At 34.6% G+C, this 16,823-nt stretch overlaps 3 protein-coding genes across 8 annotated transcripts; 2 read left to right on the plus strand and 1 right to left on the minus strand.

Annotated features, from left to right (window-relative positions):
• The first annotated feature begins 1,908 nt into the window (after nt 1-1,908).
• LOC140990409 (cytochrome P450 77A2-like) lies at nt 1,909-3,857 on the plus strand. The gene has a single exon (XM_073460085.1). The coding sequence runs from the start codon at nt 2,159-2,161 to the stop codon at nt 3,737-3,739; it is 1,581 nt and encodes a 526-aa protein (XP_073316186.1). The 5' UTR covers nt 1,909-2,158; the 3' UTR covers nt 3,740-3,857.
• Nucleotides 3,858-4,243: 386 nt separating this feature from the next.
• Nucleotides 4,244-7,530, minus strand: LOC140989307 (putative RING-H2 finger protein ATL62). Of its 2 annotated transcripts, XM_073458481.1 has the most exons (4): nt 6,945-7,530; nt 5,800-5,897; nt 4,687-4,848; nt 4,244-4,590 (listed from the first exon to the last, which is right to left on the minus strand). In XM_073458481.1, the coding sequence occupies exons 1-4, from the start codon at nt 7,074-7,076 to the stop codon at nt 4,437-4,439; spliced, it is 546 nt and encodes a 181-aa protein (XP_073314582.1). In that variant the 5' UTR covers nt 7,077-7,530; the 3' UTR covers nt 4,244-4,436. The 2 variants fall into 2 exon arrangements, with proteins under 2 accessions (XP_073314582.1, XP_073314581.1); XM_073458480.1 differs by having other exon boundaries at nt 4,244-4,848.
• Nucleotides 7,531-12,171: 4,641 nt separating this feature from the next.
• LOC140990538 (uncharacterized) lies at nt 12,172-16,708 on the plus strand. 5 transcript variants are annotated; one of them, XM_073460270.1, is made up of 6 exons: nt 12,197-12,270; nt 12,318-12,361; nt 13,478-13,598; nt 13,712-14,139; nt 14,481-14,802; nt 15,500-16,708. In XM_073460270.1, the coding sequence occupies exons 3-6, from the start codon at nt 13,491-13,493 to the stop codon at nt 16,547-16,549; spliced, it is 1,908 nt and encodes a 635-aa protein (XP_073316371.1). In that variant the 5' UTR covers nt 12,197-12,270; nt 12,318-12,361; nt 13,478-13,490; the 3' UTR covers nt 16,550-16,708. The 5 variants fall into 5 exon arrangements, with proteins under 5 accessions (XP_073316370.1, XP_073316371.1, XP_073316372.1 ...); XM_073460271.1 differs by having other exon boundaries at nt 12,258-12,274; XM_073460269.1 differs by having other exon boundaries at nt 12,172-12,361.
• The last annotated feature ends 115 nt before the right edge of the window (nt 16,709-16,823 follow it).

The following is a 16,823-nucleotide window of genomic DNA, read 5'->3' on the forward strand; positions in this document are numbered from 1 at the left end:
CCATCACCTCGACCCACTGGGTCGAGCGTCTGAAAAGTGGGTCGTGCTCAACCCGAACAAAGAGCTCGACCTCAGGTAAAATTTAACTAACTAATTAATGAGCTAATTAATGATCTTATCTAACTAACATATTCAACTCCATTTTCTCGATTTAAAAAAGTCAAANCAAAGAATACACATTCACCTACAAAAATTTCAGTATCCATGCTCCTCGTCATCTATATATAACATTTGAAAAACATGTTATTTTAAAAAAAATTTAAAAAAAACATATAATATAAAAAAAAAAGAATCTTATTTACACTTCCTGATAGCTAGATACCTCCGTATACTACAAGGATCCACCCATCTCTCCCTATCTTGGGCTAGTCCCCCATTATCGTCGAATTAATTTATTAATTGAAAAAGGTGTCTCATTATAATTTTCATAAATCTTGTGCAACGTCACGTGCATCCAACCGATTATTCAGTCAATAAATGAAATCATTAAATACTCGATCCATCTTTTTGACCTGTTTGATTGAAACCATGCATGCTATTGCATTCGACATTAATACATTCCATTCAATGGTTTCGTGAATAATTTAATTAAATAAAGATATTTTAATGAGTCGATTTTGTGATTTATATTTTTTATTTTGATTATTTTTGAAAAAATATTATTTTTTTTGTAAATATATATTTGAAATTATGTATATATTATATTAGATTGATTCTCCAAAAAATTTTAAGAGTCGGGTCTTTTAAAAAGGGTAACCCGATGAGTATAACTTATGAGGCGGACCTCACTATTTTCGGATATTGTTTTTAGTTGAAAGAATAATTTATTATAATTGAATATGAATTTAAAACCTTTGTACCAGAACACTTATTACAAATGTAACCTCTATACCGGCACAACTACTAAAATTTAATACGCTCGAGTAACTCATTTGACTCCAATTCTCATACAGATATATATAGATATGTTGTGAGACGATCTCACTAATTTTTATCTGTTAGATGAATCAATCATATCGATATTCACAATAAAAAGTAATACTCGTAGCATAAAAAGTAATATTTTTTCATTGATGACTCAAATAAAAGATATGTTTCACAAAATATGATCCGTGAGACCGTATCACACAAATTTTTGTCTATATTTTTCTGTGTGCCAAAAAAATATTTTGGAATACAACATGACAAATATTGAAAATTAGTTTGATTTTTTACCTCCCATGTAATAAATAGTAAGGCGAGAAACTGATAAAATTAAGGTATAAGATGCTATATATATTATATTGTTGGTAAAATGAGCATGCACATAAATTAATTTTCAAATATAAAAAATTATTATACTGATCAGAGGAAAAAGATTTATTTTAGAAAATTTTAAAAATTATTTGGGAATAATAAAGAAATTATTTAGCATTTATTCTAACATCCTCGGTCAACCACATGCAAGCATAAATAATAATTCAATATTTTTCCCGTGAAGTTATCTCAAACAACATATATATATTTTTTATAGATACTAAGAATTGAATATATTTTTTAAAAATATTATTTCCCTCTGTCCTATATATATATTTGATTTGTTTTTTCATATAGATTTTAAAAATCAATTAAAAACCAAAGTTTATATATAAACTTTCAATTTTATCCTTGTTTAATTTATTTAAAAAATGATTGCATTTTTTTAAAATTAATAGAGGTATATTGATAAAACAAAAGTAAAATGCAAATAAATGTACAAATTGTTGATGGAAATAAAAAGAAAATGAAAGCCTATATAATTGAAATATTTGCTTTCCCTTCTAGAAAACAAAAACTTGCAGTAAAAACGTTGTCAAATTAAATGATTGAAGAAAGTAGTTGAAATTTATTAATAACCCCCAACCTCTACTCTTTCCGCGTATTCCACTTGCCACCCAACTTCGTTCACAGCTCACTGCATGGATTCTGCTTAATGTCTCCCCTAAATTCAGTGGAAATTGGTAAATTTCTACGCTTATAAATACGAAAATACAGAGTAGCAGCATTTAACGCCAATGTGTTTTATTCTTGAATATTTTCAATAGCTTTAATTTAATTGATCCTACCCGTAACTTCGAGCTTCTCCCTGTTGATAAACTCGCTATCCAGCACCTGGCGTCTTCATCTCTAGCTATCATCAATGGATTCACTCTCGTCTTCCCCGCTTTCTCCTTACTACCATCTCATTTTCACAGCTTCCGCTTTCCTTCTCTCCGGTTTGATTTTCTCGGTTACGTATAAGTCTAAGTCTAAGTCTAAGTCCAAGAAGCTGAACTTGCCGCCGGGGCCTCCGGGATGGCCTGTCGTGGGAAACCTGTTTCAGGTGGCGGGGTCGGGGAAACAGTTCTTTCAGTATGTTCGGGACCTTTTACCTGAATATGGCCCGATCTTTACTTTGAAAATGGGGACAAGGACCATGATTATAATCAGCAGAGCGGATTTAGCTTACGAAGCTTTGATCGTGAAAGGTCAAATCTTTGCCAGCCGGCCGAGGGAGAACCCGACCCGGACAATCTTCAGTTGCAACAAATTCACCGTCAACGCCAGCCTCTACGGCCCTGTGTGGAGATCCTTGCGGCGGAACATGGTTCAGAACGGGCTCAGCGCCACCAGGCTGAAAGAATTCCGGAACGCGAGAGAGATGGCCATGGAGAAACTTGTCGACAGGCTGAAGAATGAAGCGGCGGCCAATAACGGCGCAGTTTGGGTTCTAAAAAACGCACGATTCGCCGTGTTCTGCATACTCTTATCCATGTGCTTCGGGGTCGAAATGGACGAGGAAATGATCGAGAAAGTGGATCAAATGATGAAAACTGTGCTCATTGTTCTCGATCCAAGATTGGACGACTATCTACCCCTTCTAAGCCCATTTTTCTCCAAACAGAGGAAAAGGGTACAAGAAGTAAGGCAACAGCAGATCGAAACTCTAGTCCCATTAATCGAGAAGCGCCGCGAAGCACTTCGAAACCCAGAATTGCACAAAAACGCCGCTTCATTTTCATACCTCGACACCCTCTTCGACCTCAAAATCGAAGGCCGCAAATCATCCCCGTCTGACGCGGAGATCGTGACCCTCTGCTCCGAGTTCCTGAACGGCGGGACCGACACCACCGGCACGGGCATCGAATGGGCCGTGGCTAGACTCATCGAGAACCCCAAAATCCAATCAAGATTGTACGAGGAGATAAAGTCCACAGTCGGAGAAAACAAGAAAGTGGACGAGAAAGATATCGAGAAGATGCCGTACCTAAATGCCGTCGTGAAGGAGCTCTTGCGCAAGCACCCCCCAACCTATTTTTCACTAACTCATGCAGTTACCGAACCCGCTAAGTTAGCCGGGTACGACATCCCAACTGATGCAAATGTTGAGTTCTTCCTACCGGGTATTTCGGAGGATCCGAATATATGGTCCGACCCGGAGAAGTTCGACCCCGAAAGATTCTTCCCGGGACGGGAGGATGCCGATATTACCGGCGTAAAGGGCGTAAAGATGATGCCATTCGGCGTGGGGCGGAGGATCTGCCCCGGTTTGAGCATGGCCACGGTCCATGTGAATTTGATGCTGGCCCGAATGGTTCAAGAATTCGAGTGGTCGGGTTACCCGGATGAAAATGGTAAAGTGGATCTTAGTGAGAAGCTGGAGTTCACTGTAGTGATGAAAAATAGCCTGAGGGCCAAGATCAAGCCAAGGGCACAATCCCTCTTCTATTTTAAAGACTAATTTTGGGGTAAGAGAAACATTTCATTTCATTTCTTGATATGTGTTCAGAGTTCGGCGGGGATCATCATGTAATAATTAATACGAAGATAATTTGTGATTTTGCGCTTCACTTTTATTACTCAAAGTTTTAGGCCACATTACTTATTATTATGAATATTTGATTTCCCGACTCGGATGGAACCATATACGATTCTGCATATACATAAATGCACATGCGATGGATGTTTGGCCTTTGGACATATCCATCAACGCATCGTATCAATACAAGAAGTAAGATATGAATGATACGGATAAATAAATTAATATCATTTTTTTCCTAAAATATATAAAAACAAACTCCCAACTCAAATTATTTTTATTTAATAGCCATCGTTAAAGCCAAGAGATTAAAGAAATTTTTTCAATCTAATGATAAAAAGAAAGGAAGAATCATTCAGCAATTCCAAGGCCAATTGTATTTTTTATGGTTAAAATCTTACCCGTAACCATGGAGAGACTCTCAATGTTTTGCATATATTGAATGTGATGAAAGATATCAAAATTGTATATTTAACAAGTGATTATCACCTCAATTATGGACGTGTACATGGATAGATATGGTGGGTAGAATATACAGAAAAAAGAAAAGAATGAAGAAACATTGTGAATAAAAGTTAGCACACTAGGATCCGCAGTGCAGCTGAAAAATGGCTTGAGCTCACTGATTCGACGGGCTCTCGACTTTCAAATTTACGGAATCTTTATCCATCCGATCTCGATCAATCAATACTGTGCCACCAACTCTACCATCAGGACCATCCCTCTCCTGGATTGGGCCCATTATTCGAGTGTCATTGGATCTCAACGAGCACCTATGCTCATGAAACATGCAATGACAGTGATGTGCATTGATGGATTGCATGGTATACTGGGACCGGATAGCAGAACTAAACATCGGTTGCACGTGCCATTTTCGCTCTGGAAGATCCCGAAGAGAAATTCTACAAACAGGGCACGTGATGTGCTGGTGCAGCCATGTGTCAATACACGCAGAATGAAATGAGTGTCCACAGACAGTCAGGATGCGTAGCATATCCTCATTGTGGTATTCCGAAAGGCAGACGGTGCACCTGAGGCAAGAAAATTTTATCTGATATTGAAAGGATGACCAGAAAACAACAGAACAAGAACTGCAAATGATAATTTAGCAACGATGATATACATTTGATTTCAATGATAATCGAGACTAGTATTTAGGCCAGTTCAACTGGAACTGCACCGGGGTCTGGCCCAGTTGAACAATTGAACCGATCAATTTCATAGGTTGAATGTGCAAAAAAGAGTCCAAGAAACATGGAATGATTCGAAATTCAGGGGTGAAAATAAGGCATACTTGGTTTGTGAGATTTCATGATCAACAAACATAATAGCCCTGAGGATAAAGCTACGTCATGAAATTTCAAAAACATCAAACTCTGCTAAGAATACAAAGGAAAATAAAGATGTGTAGAATGTTATAAAGACAGCCTCTTCAATTTTTAAGAAGATTGTGTTGGGATCTGAACTCGAAGAATTTTAAGCTCAATACCTTTGTCAATACATGCTTACCTCCAACATTCTGGACAAAAAAGTCGTAAATGTAGACAGCAAATATGAAGAACTATCTTTCTAAAAGGAAAAAAAACGTAACTACAATGGACTCCATGTGCTTAGCTTGGAAACTAGTAGAACGGGAAAATGCTCACGTCTTCTGAATGGTATAGCGAACACTTAAACTTGTCAGCTTTTAAAGCTATTTTTCCTAACAATAAAGGTGAATTTATGTGCAAAGGGGCCAGTATATAGTTACCCTAAGAAGAGGAGCGAAAGTATGCCCCCCAAAAATTTCCAAACATACTCGTTAAAACATCGTTATTTAATCACACCACACATTTCTTCGGAGGAACCATTACCATGTGACACCATGAACCAAAAATAAGTAACAAAATGTTCATCCCCACAAAAAAAAACCTAAATTTTTTCCTGTTTAGCAGACAAGTTTCGTGTAAACTCATAGGATCACAGAAGATCGATGAACTTACAGAGCATTTTCTTTTGAGGATGAGCACAGTTCTCCATACTTTTTCACAGGAAATTTGGATACCTCAAGAGGCTCGAGACAGTGAAGACCACGCTCCAACTGCATGAAAAGGTCAGAAAAACAATCCTTTAGATCTGAGTTACAAGTGGTTCAAAGCAAAGATAAATCAGGATTCTCATGTGTCATTACACCATGACAAGACGCACACACAAAAGGATCAAGTCTCAACAACAAAAATAACAATAGAATAGTAGTGTCTTGATGTGGTTAGCAACATAGTACAAGTAGGTGTGCTAGCCTGTAACAAGGATGTGATATTGACGGTGTGGACTGAGTGGGGTAATTAGCAGGAGCAGTTGCCCCCTTACATTAGAAACAAAATCAAACGCCACATGCAATTATCTTAAAATGAAAGTTTCGCTTCCTAAATATACAAATGCGAGTGATTGGGTGAAGAATCTAAAAGTGAAAAGCAGAAATAAAAGGGTAATAAAAGTTACAAAGACTAAAAAATACATTCCCTAAAAAATATTCAGACATGAGAAGACTTCAGAAATTGCTTGAGCAAACAAGCAGGTGGCAAACTTCAGTTTCTAAACCCGTTGCTCTTACTCCTATCGATCTGAGACCAAAACCCAAAAAGCCTCAATTCGAGGAAAGAATATTTAGTGTCATGCTGCGCATGATGTAGTGGAGCCAAAGTTCATTTCTAGATCCCAATGAACATGGTGGTTGAGGTAGAATCCAACTCGACATGTACATAAATAGAACAGACACAGGATACACAAAAAGGGTGAAATTTGATACGTAGATGTGGTTTTCAAAACCGATATGACGCAATAAATCTGTTTGGGAGCAAAATACTAGTTTGTTAGGTGGAAGAGCCTCAATCTTAAAAGCCACCACGTAATTGCTTGTCAACCACCATCACAAATATCCAAAAGAGTCGGATACTATACATGACCAAGCTTTAACAACCCAGAATAAATACAAAATGCAGCTACACAGTAACATAAGACATTGAAGTACGGCAAAGCAAAGACAAGCCAACGAATGTATAACATATCATGGGTAAAACATGTGAATCAAAATCTTCAACCAAATGAAATTCCTCAGTACAAAAAGGTAGTGAAAACAAGTTCTTACGATGCCAGCATCAGATCTGGAAGCCCTGGCTAATGACCGCCTCGTCGCAGTCAAATATATCCGAGCCCAAATGAGCCTTGTGCACACAAATACAATAAACAAAGTACTCACCGCAAACCCAATCACCGTCATCACCAAATTAATACCTGCAAATATCACTTTTTTTCTCCTTTTTCTTGAACTTTTTCTATCCACGAAAACAACCCAAATTGTAATGTTATCCCTACTTTCTATTATTTTCCATACCCCAAAATAAAATTCCAAGAGAAGTAGAACTACTGTAATGCTTTACATCACAACAAAAACCCCTTCTCAGGAAACCAATACTTTTCAACCCATAAAAGCGTAAAAGGCAGCATCTTTGACCATCAGTCCTAATTTTGTCCGTTCCACGACTAGAAAAAATCAGATCTTTGTTCTGTTCCTCCACCCTCCCTCACTGTTCCGGTAAAGTTTCGTTTTTCGCTTCCTTCTGATTTCCTACAAGTACAGGAGTGTGTAATATTCAATGGCGGCAAAACATAATCTTTTATGGAAGTGGGGTGAAGCAAAGTTTAAAGGGTTATCCACGTTGGGGAAGAGAATGACACAGCGGAATAAATTGTATTGATAGCGAGAGATTTATTGATTTTAATAGATTTTAAAAATCTAGATATATTCAATTAAGATTTTTATATGTAGAAGTTTGGTGATTTTCATATAGTTTTAAAAAGTCAAATGTTATTCATTGACTTTTAAAAATTATAAAAAAATCTATAGATATTTAAATTTTCAATAGACTTTTAATAACTTCATATAATTCATTAACATACAAATATTAAAGTCTAAGGTACAACTATAAATTGTCAAAAATTGTATTTGGTTTAACCCAAATATTTGGATGGATTTTTAAAATTTTTAACTCATACAAAGCTATTTATTTCTCCCTCTGTCGGTTCACATCACATATCTTCTTATATTCTCTCCTCTCGTCTATCTCTATCACTCTCTCAAATTTTCGAAGCGTATATCTATATATATTTATTTTATTTTTTCAAATTTTTGGCTGATTGTTCATTTAATAATTTTTTTATTTTAATATCATATGAAATTTTAAATTCTAGATTTGATTTTGTGATTTTTAATTTATGATTTATACAAATTAATGTAATATTCAATAATAACAAAAGATGATAAAAAATCGTTTAATTCTTAATAATTGAATAGTCTCGCAACAACCATTATTTTAAAAAAAAATAGCATTTTCAATTAATATGTAAGCTATGATATTTTTATACAAAATTATATCCACACAATGCTAAATAATATTATTTTCACATGTATATTATCAATTCAAAAACAAGGTTATGGATTAATCGATTGATGTATTTTAAAAAATTTACTAACATGCATACTATACAAACCCACATGTATACATATGTAAGGATTAAATGATTTAACTTATTTAGTAAACTTATATATTAATATAAATATTGAAAAATTATTTCAAACTGAATATGTTATATATGTCAATTAATTATTGGTTCAAATAATTTAATAAAAATAATATGTTTTAATTAAGCACAAAATTTATAAAATTCTATAAAAAAAATTTCACAAAAAATCTATAAAAATCTTGCAAAAAAGTTTACATGAATCCACATAAATTTGTGAGATTCTGTAGAAGTTAATAAATATCTATCAAATCTATAAAAGTCTATCATTTGAAAAAGTTATTAAAAATAATCAAAACTCTGAATTAAATACACCTCACAAATATTGAGGTTTGAAAATTCGATTGACTCATAAGCAAGAATTATGATTAAGAAGTAACAGTTTAATAAGGTTGCAATGGACGTTCTTATTTCTGAAGGACAAATATTATCCAATTATGTTTAATATATATAAAATCCAATTATGAAATCAGGTCAATCTAAATTAATATTTCATTAAATAAATTGATATAATATATGTAGAATATATAGATCATTACATTACACGATTTTGTCTAAAAAAATAGAATCCATGACGCCAACTTTCGGAGTACACCAATAAATATCTAGATTAGAACAATAACATGCAAACTACGGTAACTAAATAAATAACATTTGACAAATTATATACAACAAATTCTTCGAAAAAAATGTTAATAAAAGAAATAGTACATTATACATATTTGATACCGTAGACAAATATCCCATATATTTGTATTATGTATGTTACTTGATGATGTGTGTGGTATATATGTCTTTGTGCGACGAGTTGTGCCGATGATTTTGGATAATATGTTAAAAATTTAATCCAATCCCAATATGTTATATGATTTAATGTTTTCAAATTCATTCATTTTTGTAAATAATTCATTCTACAATTGTCAAAATCCCTTTTAATTAATAAAAATAACCAAAAAAAAAACGTGATAAAAAGGTTGTAAATTGTCAGTAGATATTATTATCTTCTTGGTCTCACATCAATTTACCGCTAAAATATTTTTAGTCCTCAATAATTGGAAACAAGCTTCGTCCTCATTAATGTTTTAACAAATTGATAATATAGGTAGCTTCCACTTCACTTCGATGCTACATGTAGAGCAGTTGATGGATAAGATTCACATACATATGTGATTTTAAAAAAATTAGTGGATCTCATGTATATATGACTAAATTTAAGTCCTTGATTCTATCATGGAGTAGTGCCTTTACATGTAGGATGGAATCAACCAAGAACTACCGGTAGGACCGAATTAAGCAATTTAAGTCCATTTATGTCCTAACTGGGTCATTCACTTCGCCTCTTCCTCTTCCTCTTCCACAACTCTTCCTTTCCACGACTTTATAACCCAAAAAAGAGTATATTTAGATCAAAATGTTGACAAAAAATTAACACAAATTCTTGAATTTATATCTCACAATCAGATTTTGATCACACCAACTGCTTACATTGACACAAATCTACGAGTCTCTTTATTGACGAACATGATCACCCTTAATCTAGTATAAGATATATACAAGTTCTTACCCGAAAAGCAAAACAAAACAATACAATAAATCAATAATTGAACACTACTTTTTTGAAAAAAAAAAAAATCAGCCAATATTTTCGTAAAGAAAAAATTCAAAAAAATGGGTTGAATTCACTCTGAATCCTTAGTCGATCCCCCGAGAGTTGCAGTACTAGTACCCCCTCCGCCATCTTCCTCGATCACGATCGGAGTCTTGACTTTGAATCTCTCGAGCTTAAACTCATCAATCCCATCATCCAACCCTCTTCCTCTGACTGCATACGCCGGGCCAATGCTTTGGCTCCGCCGCATGCTTTTCTTCATCTTCATCTTCATAATCTTATTCATCGAAATCGCATCCCCGATTATTCTGAACAATTCCTCATGATCCCCTGGGAAAATTTTCTTGAATAAATCAAGCCCTTTCACATATATTTCCTCGAACGACTCCAACAAGGCCAGAAACCTCGGATCGACCTTCTCGCCCGACGTCCACCGAATCGTTTCGTGCGTTTCCGGATAGCTACCAGAATTAGATGGTTCCATATAACAAAAAAGAAGTCTTCTCTCTAATCTTGAAGGTAACTCAATTCACAAGAAATGGGATTTTGCTTAGGTAGTTTGAACTTCGAAGGAACCGAAATGATGTTGCGTAAAAATTTGAGTGCTCGTTTCTTGGAATACATGGAAGTTTTTATAGTAAGAGGAGTTGGTCAAGAAAATGGCAGCCGCCGGCTTTAAATCGCTGTTCTTGTTTGACAAAATAAAATAATTGGTCTCGAGGAAAACGTGATTGACTTGGAATTATTCATACTATTCTGGATAAACAATCTTAGTATAATTTAAATTTATGAAAATTATTTGTCTGAATTCTATTTTACATCTCACAAAGTATTTAACATCAAATGAATGGATTTTGAATCGATATTTAAGCTCGTTATATTTTGTTTGGATACATGTAATTTTTCCCAGAATTTAAATTATGTCTTATTTATTTTAAGCTAGAGTTCAGCTATTTCTATGGATTATAAATTATTCTAGATTAAAGTAATTTAAAATTCAATTTCACGTCTAAATGTGTAGTAATTTCAAGATAATCAATTTGGTTGTATTGGTATCACGTCTTGGTGATAGTCTCCCTCTGTTCGTCTTTTTTTTTTAAAATGAAAATAAATTAAACAGTGATTTTTTTTAAAAAATAATTCGTGTATATGTTGAAAACTAATCTAGTATATTGCCTCTTTTATAATATAAATATTGCCTCTTTTATAATATAATATAATATTAGCACACGAAACATATGCTAAAATGTAAACATTATTTAAAATTTGTTAGAAGTTTTTGTGTTAACTATTTATTTTTTTGCAATTTATTTAATTATTAAATAGATTGAAAAATGGATAAGGGTAAATTTGGACGTCCATTAAAATGACAAAATATAATTTTTCTTAGGATTTACACATTATAATATATTAATTATAATTTAGAAATGTTCAACCAACCAAAAAAAAAAGTTGTTGATAGGGTCCAAATTGAAACAGTATGTTGCGAGTCTATGATAATAATATCTTTTTGGACAGATCAATAGTTAGTTGGATATTTGTAAACTTCTTAATTGAGAAAAAAAAATGAGTAGGTATTTTGTGAGACGTTTTTACGAATTTTTATCTGTGAGACGGGTCAACTATACCGATATTCATAATAGAAAGTAATACTCTTAACATAAAAAGTAGAGTGAGTCTCTTGCGAGCCGGTCTCACGAATATTTATCTGTGAGACGAGTCAACCCTACCGATATTCATAATAAAAAATAATACTTTTAGCATAAAAGTAATATTTTTTTTTGGATGAGCTAAATAAAAGATCCGTCTCACAAAATACGACCCGTGAGACCGTCTCACACAAATTTTTGCCTAAAAAGTAATAATTTTTTATGGATGACCCAACTAAGAGATCTTTCTCACAAAATACGACCCGTGAGACCGTCTCACACAAATTTTTGCTCAAATTGAAGAAGCTAAAAAATTATTTCTAGATTTATGTTTCTTCTTTTTAGAATTTTATTATAAAAATAATATTTAAGCAAAAATTTGACAAATAATTATATTTTTTTATCAATATTTTCTGGAACAAACCCGAAAATTTACCCAAGTTTATATTCATTTAAAAAAAATAAAAAGAAAAATAAGTAACTTGGACATGAAGGATAAAATAAAAGAAACCATTGGAGTCCAATGACACTTTGTGATAATTACGGAATTTAAATCGATAAAGAATTTACCATTTTGTTGCAAACTCGGCCAACAACTCCAGTAAAAACTGAAGTGAAAATCATTGATTTGATTCGTTGGTTCTATTTCTAAATTTTAATTCTTTTCACTGTGTATATTCAGATACATGATTGAATTTACTTTGTGAACGGAGATCAAGAACGGAGGTAATTTCTTCTTTCCCTTCGTGTATTAACCAGATTTTGTTTTTGTTTTTTTAATCTTGATTTGTTTTAGTTTATGATGTCCAGGCAATTTTCCCTCGGGTCTTTGATCAATTTTGGTAATTTTCATTCGGAGTTTGTCTTTATGCCGACTGTAATGTTTGAGTTTTGTTGCTTTTGTGGGAGCTCTCTGCCTTTGATCATTTATTTATTGGGGTTTAGATGGTTTGTAGACGAACACTGTATGACGCGAAAATGGATAGATTTTGTGCCGATAATGGACCACTGGGTGGCCAGTCAAGGCTTCTGCTGGCAAGTTTTAAAATTTTCGAATATTCTGTCTTTCCTGTAGTTGAATTTTTTTTAGGCTTTAGTTTTTCCGCAAAACACGAATGATATGGGTTGAGGAACCTTTGAAGCAGAGTTTCTTGCCTCTGACTGTGTGCATTATCATAAACCAGTCCAACTATTTTAGCGCTCGCTGCAACACACGAAAAGATGTCACAGGGTTGGGTTCATGTGGTTGTGCCCGTTATATAGAACCTATCAACCTACTTAGAAACTCCACGTATTCTACGAAGTCACTTAAGCTGTTCTTGTTGGTGTCCTCAATTGAATACCCCCATGGTAGAAATATTGATTTATCAGGATATAGGTTTGAATTTGAGTCATTTTGGGTGCCTGAGTATGATTTTTTTTTTTAATGTTGTTTTGTTGGAGATTTCACTACGATTTGCCTTCTAGGTGACTATAAATTGGTGGAATGACATTTCATCAGCTGCTCAGACTTCTTTCTATATATTTAAGCATATGTGTGAGAATTTTTTTTAGACACAAAGTAGCGTTTGCCATGAACTTAAAAGCTTACTCTCTACTCAACAGAGTATTTCTTCTAAAAAATATACAGTATATTGAGGGAATTTATACGTTGGTTATTTGGCATCAGATATAATAATTTAGATGTTATATTTCTTGTGTTATACTACTAATATAATGGCAATAATTGTTCTGAGAAATCAGTAATATCTTTCTAATCATCAAGAACAGGACATATTATGTGCATTTAGCTTTTACATGTTTTTGTACTAATTCTCAGCCTTTGAATTACTATAACATCAGAAAGAGCACAAGCATGGAAGATTCAAATGCGATGACAATTGAATTCCTCCGGGCAAGGTTGTTATCTGAAAGATCCGTCTCAAAAACATCCATGCAAAGAGCTGATGAGCTCTCCAAGAGAGTGAGTTCATGGCACATATGTGAATATGTGCATATTTCACTTCCCTCCTGCCCCCTGTCCCATGCAGTCAGTCATTTCAAAACAACAGTTTCTGAAACTATATTTACATCCAGGTGTCTGAATTGGAGGAGCAACTAAAGTTTGTATCCCTTCAGAGAAAGAAAGCTGAAAAGGCAACTGCACATGTTCTTGCAATTCTTGAGAACCATGGAATAAGCGATGTGTCCGAGGGTTATGATTCAAATTCTGACCACGAGGAAACCCTACATCGATCTATGAATGACTCGTTGATGACAAAAGATATGTCAACCAACTTGAAAGTAAGAAGAAATGAAATGGAGTCTTACTCTAGCTCTGAACTCGAATCATCTGCATCAATTGGTAGAAGCTTGTCCTGGAAAAGTACAAAAGATTCTCAGTGTTCTCTTGAAAAGAAGAAACATGTGGACCCTGTTAGAAGAAAATATAATTTTCCATTAAATGGTTCTTCAGCAAGACGGGCTGGTAAATCATGTCGCAGGATAAGGCGCCGGGAAACTAGGTTTTTTTCCAACCTTGGACTTTGATCTGGCCCATTATAACTTTCCTGTTGGCAAATATAACATGTGATTTTAAACTCCTAAAATCTCTTTGGTGCATAACTGAATGAACCCTTCCATGAAATCACATAAAAGTTGCATCTTAATGCAATTATTTGTAATTTCTTTGTAATTTCTATTATTCCCTTTGGTACTCTTTCTTTCAGTTGCCCAATCAATCAATACAATTTCTAATTATATATATACATAATAGTAATTGCATTTAAACTAAGTCAATAAGTTAACCAAAGTCTGAAGTCTGTCATGCTGCACCAAGGATGCTACCATCTTTTTTGTGTATCAGATCAATGGAAGAGTTTCAAAATGATAGGCCTGTGAAAGCCACATCTTCAAGAGATGTTTCCAACGGCTCTTATTGTAATCCCGAATCATTGAGAGAACACACGGAATATGATAGTGAGAAGCAGCCTATAGAAAACTTGATGCTAGAATCAGGTAGTGAAAGTCGAAAGATCAATGGACATTATATTAGTGAACATGAGAGAGATGATGACATGGAAAGTGCGTTGAAACATCAGGCACTACTCATTGTGCAATTTGAAGAAGAGGAGAAGGCCCAGAGAGAATGGGAGGAGAAGTACAGAGAGAATAACAGTGGCACACAGGTATGCTTTACCAGCCTCAGATGTTACACCATTAAAGTAATCCAAATGTTGTCAGTTCATGCACCCTTATTTTTCCATAACTTGCACGTTTTGGATTTAATATAATATGCTCTTATAGGTCTGTATTAGGATGAGTTTATATGATATATTTTTAATAAGTTTAGAGACACCAATTTTGTACGTAAATAGGTGAAAAGAGAGGAAAAAGGGAGGAAACCGGGTGATGAAGATTTTCCAGGAATATTTGAGATGGAAAGAAGGAATGATCATATTTTGATATGTTGGGACGGAAAACATGAAGTTAAAAGATACATTTTTTTCAGCCAAAATTGAAGGGAGCCAAACTATGTGTTCATTTTGGAGTGGAAGCCAATAACATTTCCTTCACTTCAAAACTGAAACAAACAGCCCATCTTTGTAGTTCTTAAATAACATTGAGAGCAGATGCTCAATGTTATCGTTTTCTCCATGACTATTAGGATTAATTAGTCCATGTATGAAATATTTGAGGATGGTAGATTTTTTTCCTATTGTCGTACTACTTATGTTTAAATACTAATTTATTTTCCTATTATTCTTCTTTATATTCACATGATCATATATTCTTGAATGTAGCTTCATCCGCATCATTGCTGTGACATATTAATGTTGTTCAGAATAATTTTAACCTTTCGCTATCTTGTCCATGAATCTCCAGGATTCGTGTGATCCCAATAGCCAGTCAGACTTTACAGAAGAACAAGAGGAGATGAAGTTACCTGGATTTTCAGATGCTGGTGGAACATTAAGTTCAAATAACCTAGAAATGAAAGAAAAGTTGCTGGAGACTCACTTTGGTGAAGAACTTGAGACTCACCAGAGTTTTCTATCGCCCCCAGATGAAAAAAAAAGATTATTTCAGGATCAGGGGTGCAGCCACATGATCACTCGTGAACCTCCAATGCTGGAGTCCTCATTTCCCGTGTTGGAGGAGAACATTGACAAAGAAAATTCAAGGAAAGATCATGAGGCACCAAGTTTGCCCGTTTATTGTACTATGAACTCTTCAACAAATATTTCTTCTAATGCAGAGAAAATCTTTTCACCGATTGTTTCTGCTAGTAGCTCTTCATCCAACAAGCTTCCAGTTGTCCAGCAGGAAACTTCGAAAGATTTAGGATCAGTTCTGGAGGCACTTCAGCAAGCTAAATCTTCACTGAAACAGAAAATCGCTACCTCACTACCAATAGCTGGAGGAACTTCAAACACTTTGGACACTTTCAGGTTTCCCCCAAGTTCACCGGCCCTTTTCAGGTTGCCTACGGATTATCAAGCAACTTCGACATCCAAACATCCTGTCATTGATGCAAAGTCAAGTTTCGCAAATTTCTCTCCAGAAATTTATGGTGACAAACTGTATCCCGAACCTTATATTGATCCAAGAAATGCTTTATCTGATGTCACACTTCTCACATTTCCTTCCAGCCCTTCAACTGAATCCTGGCATGGAGCTACCCCACAGCGGTCCCTCAGTTATCCAAGACACAGTACTGGTCCACCGTCTCACAATATATCGTACAACACTGCTCCTTTCACAAATACAGTTCCTCCTGTTCGAGATTCTTACCATTTTCTCCCTGACATTACACTTCAATTACCATTGAGCAATGAAACATCAAGAAGCCTTTCCAGTTCTGAAACCAGTGTACCTACAGTTGCACGATTTTCTTCATACGATGAAAGTTTTAGGCGATATATGAGCAGGTAATCACTTGTTGTGGCAAAGCACCACTGATAGTTGGAGGATGAAGGACACTGTCATGTACTTTTGTTTGTTCTGTTCTCATTTGATTTTTGTCAATTTAACTTGACTAATTTTGTATTTGGATACCGTGTGTGTTTTGGTAATTTTAATTTGCTTCAGCTATCTTTCATGGTTGAAGCTGAGTTAGTTAAATTTGCAGAATCACGTGCATTTTAACCTTGGACTTGTGCATACTCTTTAGCGTCCAGAAAGTGGTAGTCTTTCAAATGATAGCCGT

Source organism: Primulina huaijiensis, chromosome 12 (genome assembly GCF_012295235.1).
Source record: "Primulina huaijiensis isolate GDHJ02 chromosome 12, ASM1229523v2, whole genome shotgun sequence".
NCBI lineage: Eukaryota > Viridiplantae > Streptophyta > Magnoliopsida > Lamiales > Gesneriaceae > Primulina > Primulina huaijiensis.

Coding starts and splice junctions, on each gene's coding strand:
- LOC140990409 (XM_073460085.1), top strand. CDS start 2,159: ATGGATTCACTCTCGTCTTCCCCGCTTTCTCCTTACTACCATCTCATT.
- LOC140989307 (XM_073458480.1), bottom strand. CDS start 7,076: ATGACGGTGATTGGGTTTGCGGTGAGTACTTTGTTTATTGTATTTGTG. Junction 5,898..6,944: donor CCAGATCTGATGCTGGCATC/GTAAGAACTTGT, acceptor CTTTTCATGCAG/TTGGAGCGTGGTCTTCACTG. Junction 4,849..5,799: donor TCCTCAAAAGAAAATGCTCT/GTAAGTTCATCG, acceptor TTCTTGCCTCAG/GTGCACCGTCTGCCTTTCGG.
- LOC140990538 (XM_073460267.1), top strand. CDS start 12,504: ATGCCGACTGTAATGTTTGAGTTTTGTTGCTTTTGTGGGAGCTCTCTG. Junction 12,675..13,481: donor GTCAAGGCTTCTGCTGGCAA/GTTTTAAAATTT, acceptor AACATCAGAAAG/AGCACAAGCATGGAAGATTC. Junction 13,599..13,711: donor CTGATGAGCTCTCCAAGAGA/GTGAGTTCATGG, acceptor ATTTACATCCAG/GTGTCTGAATTGGAGGAGCA.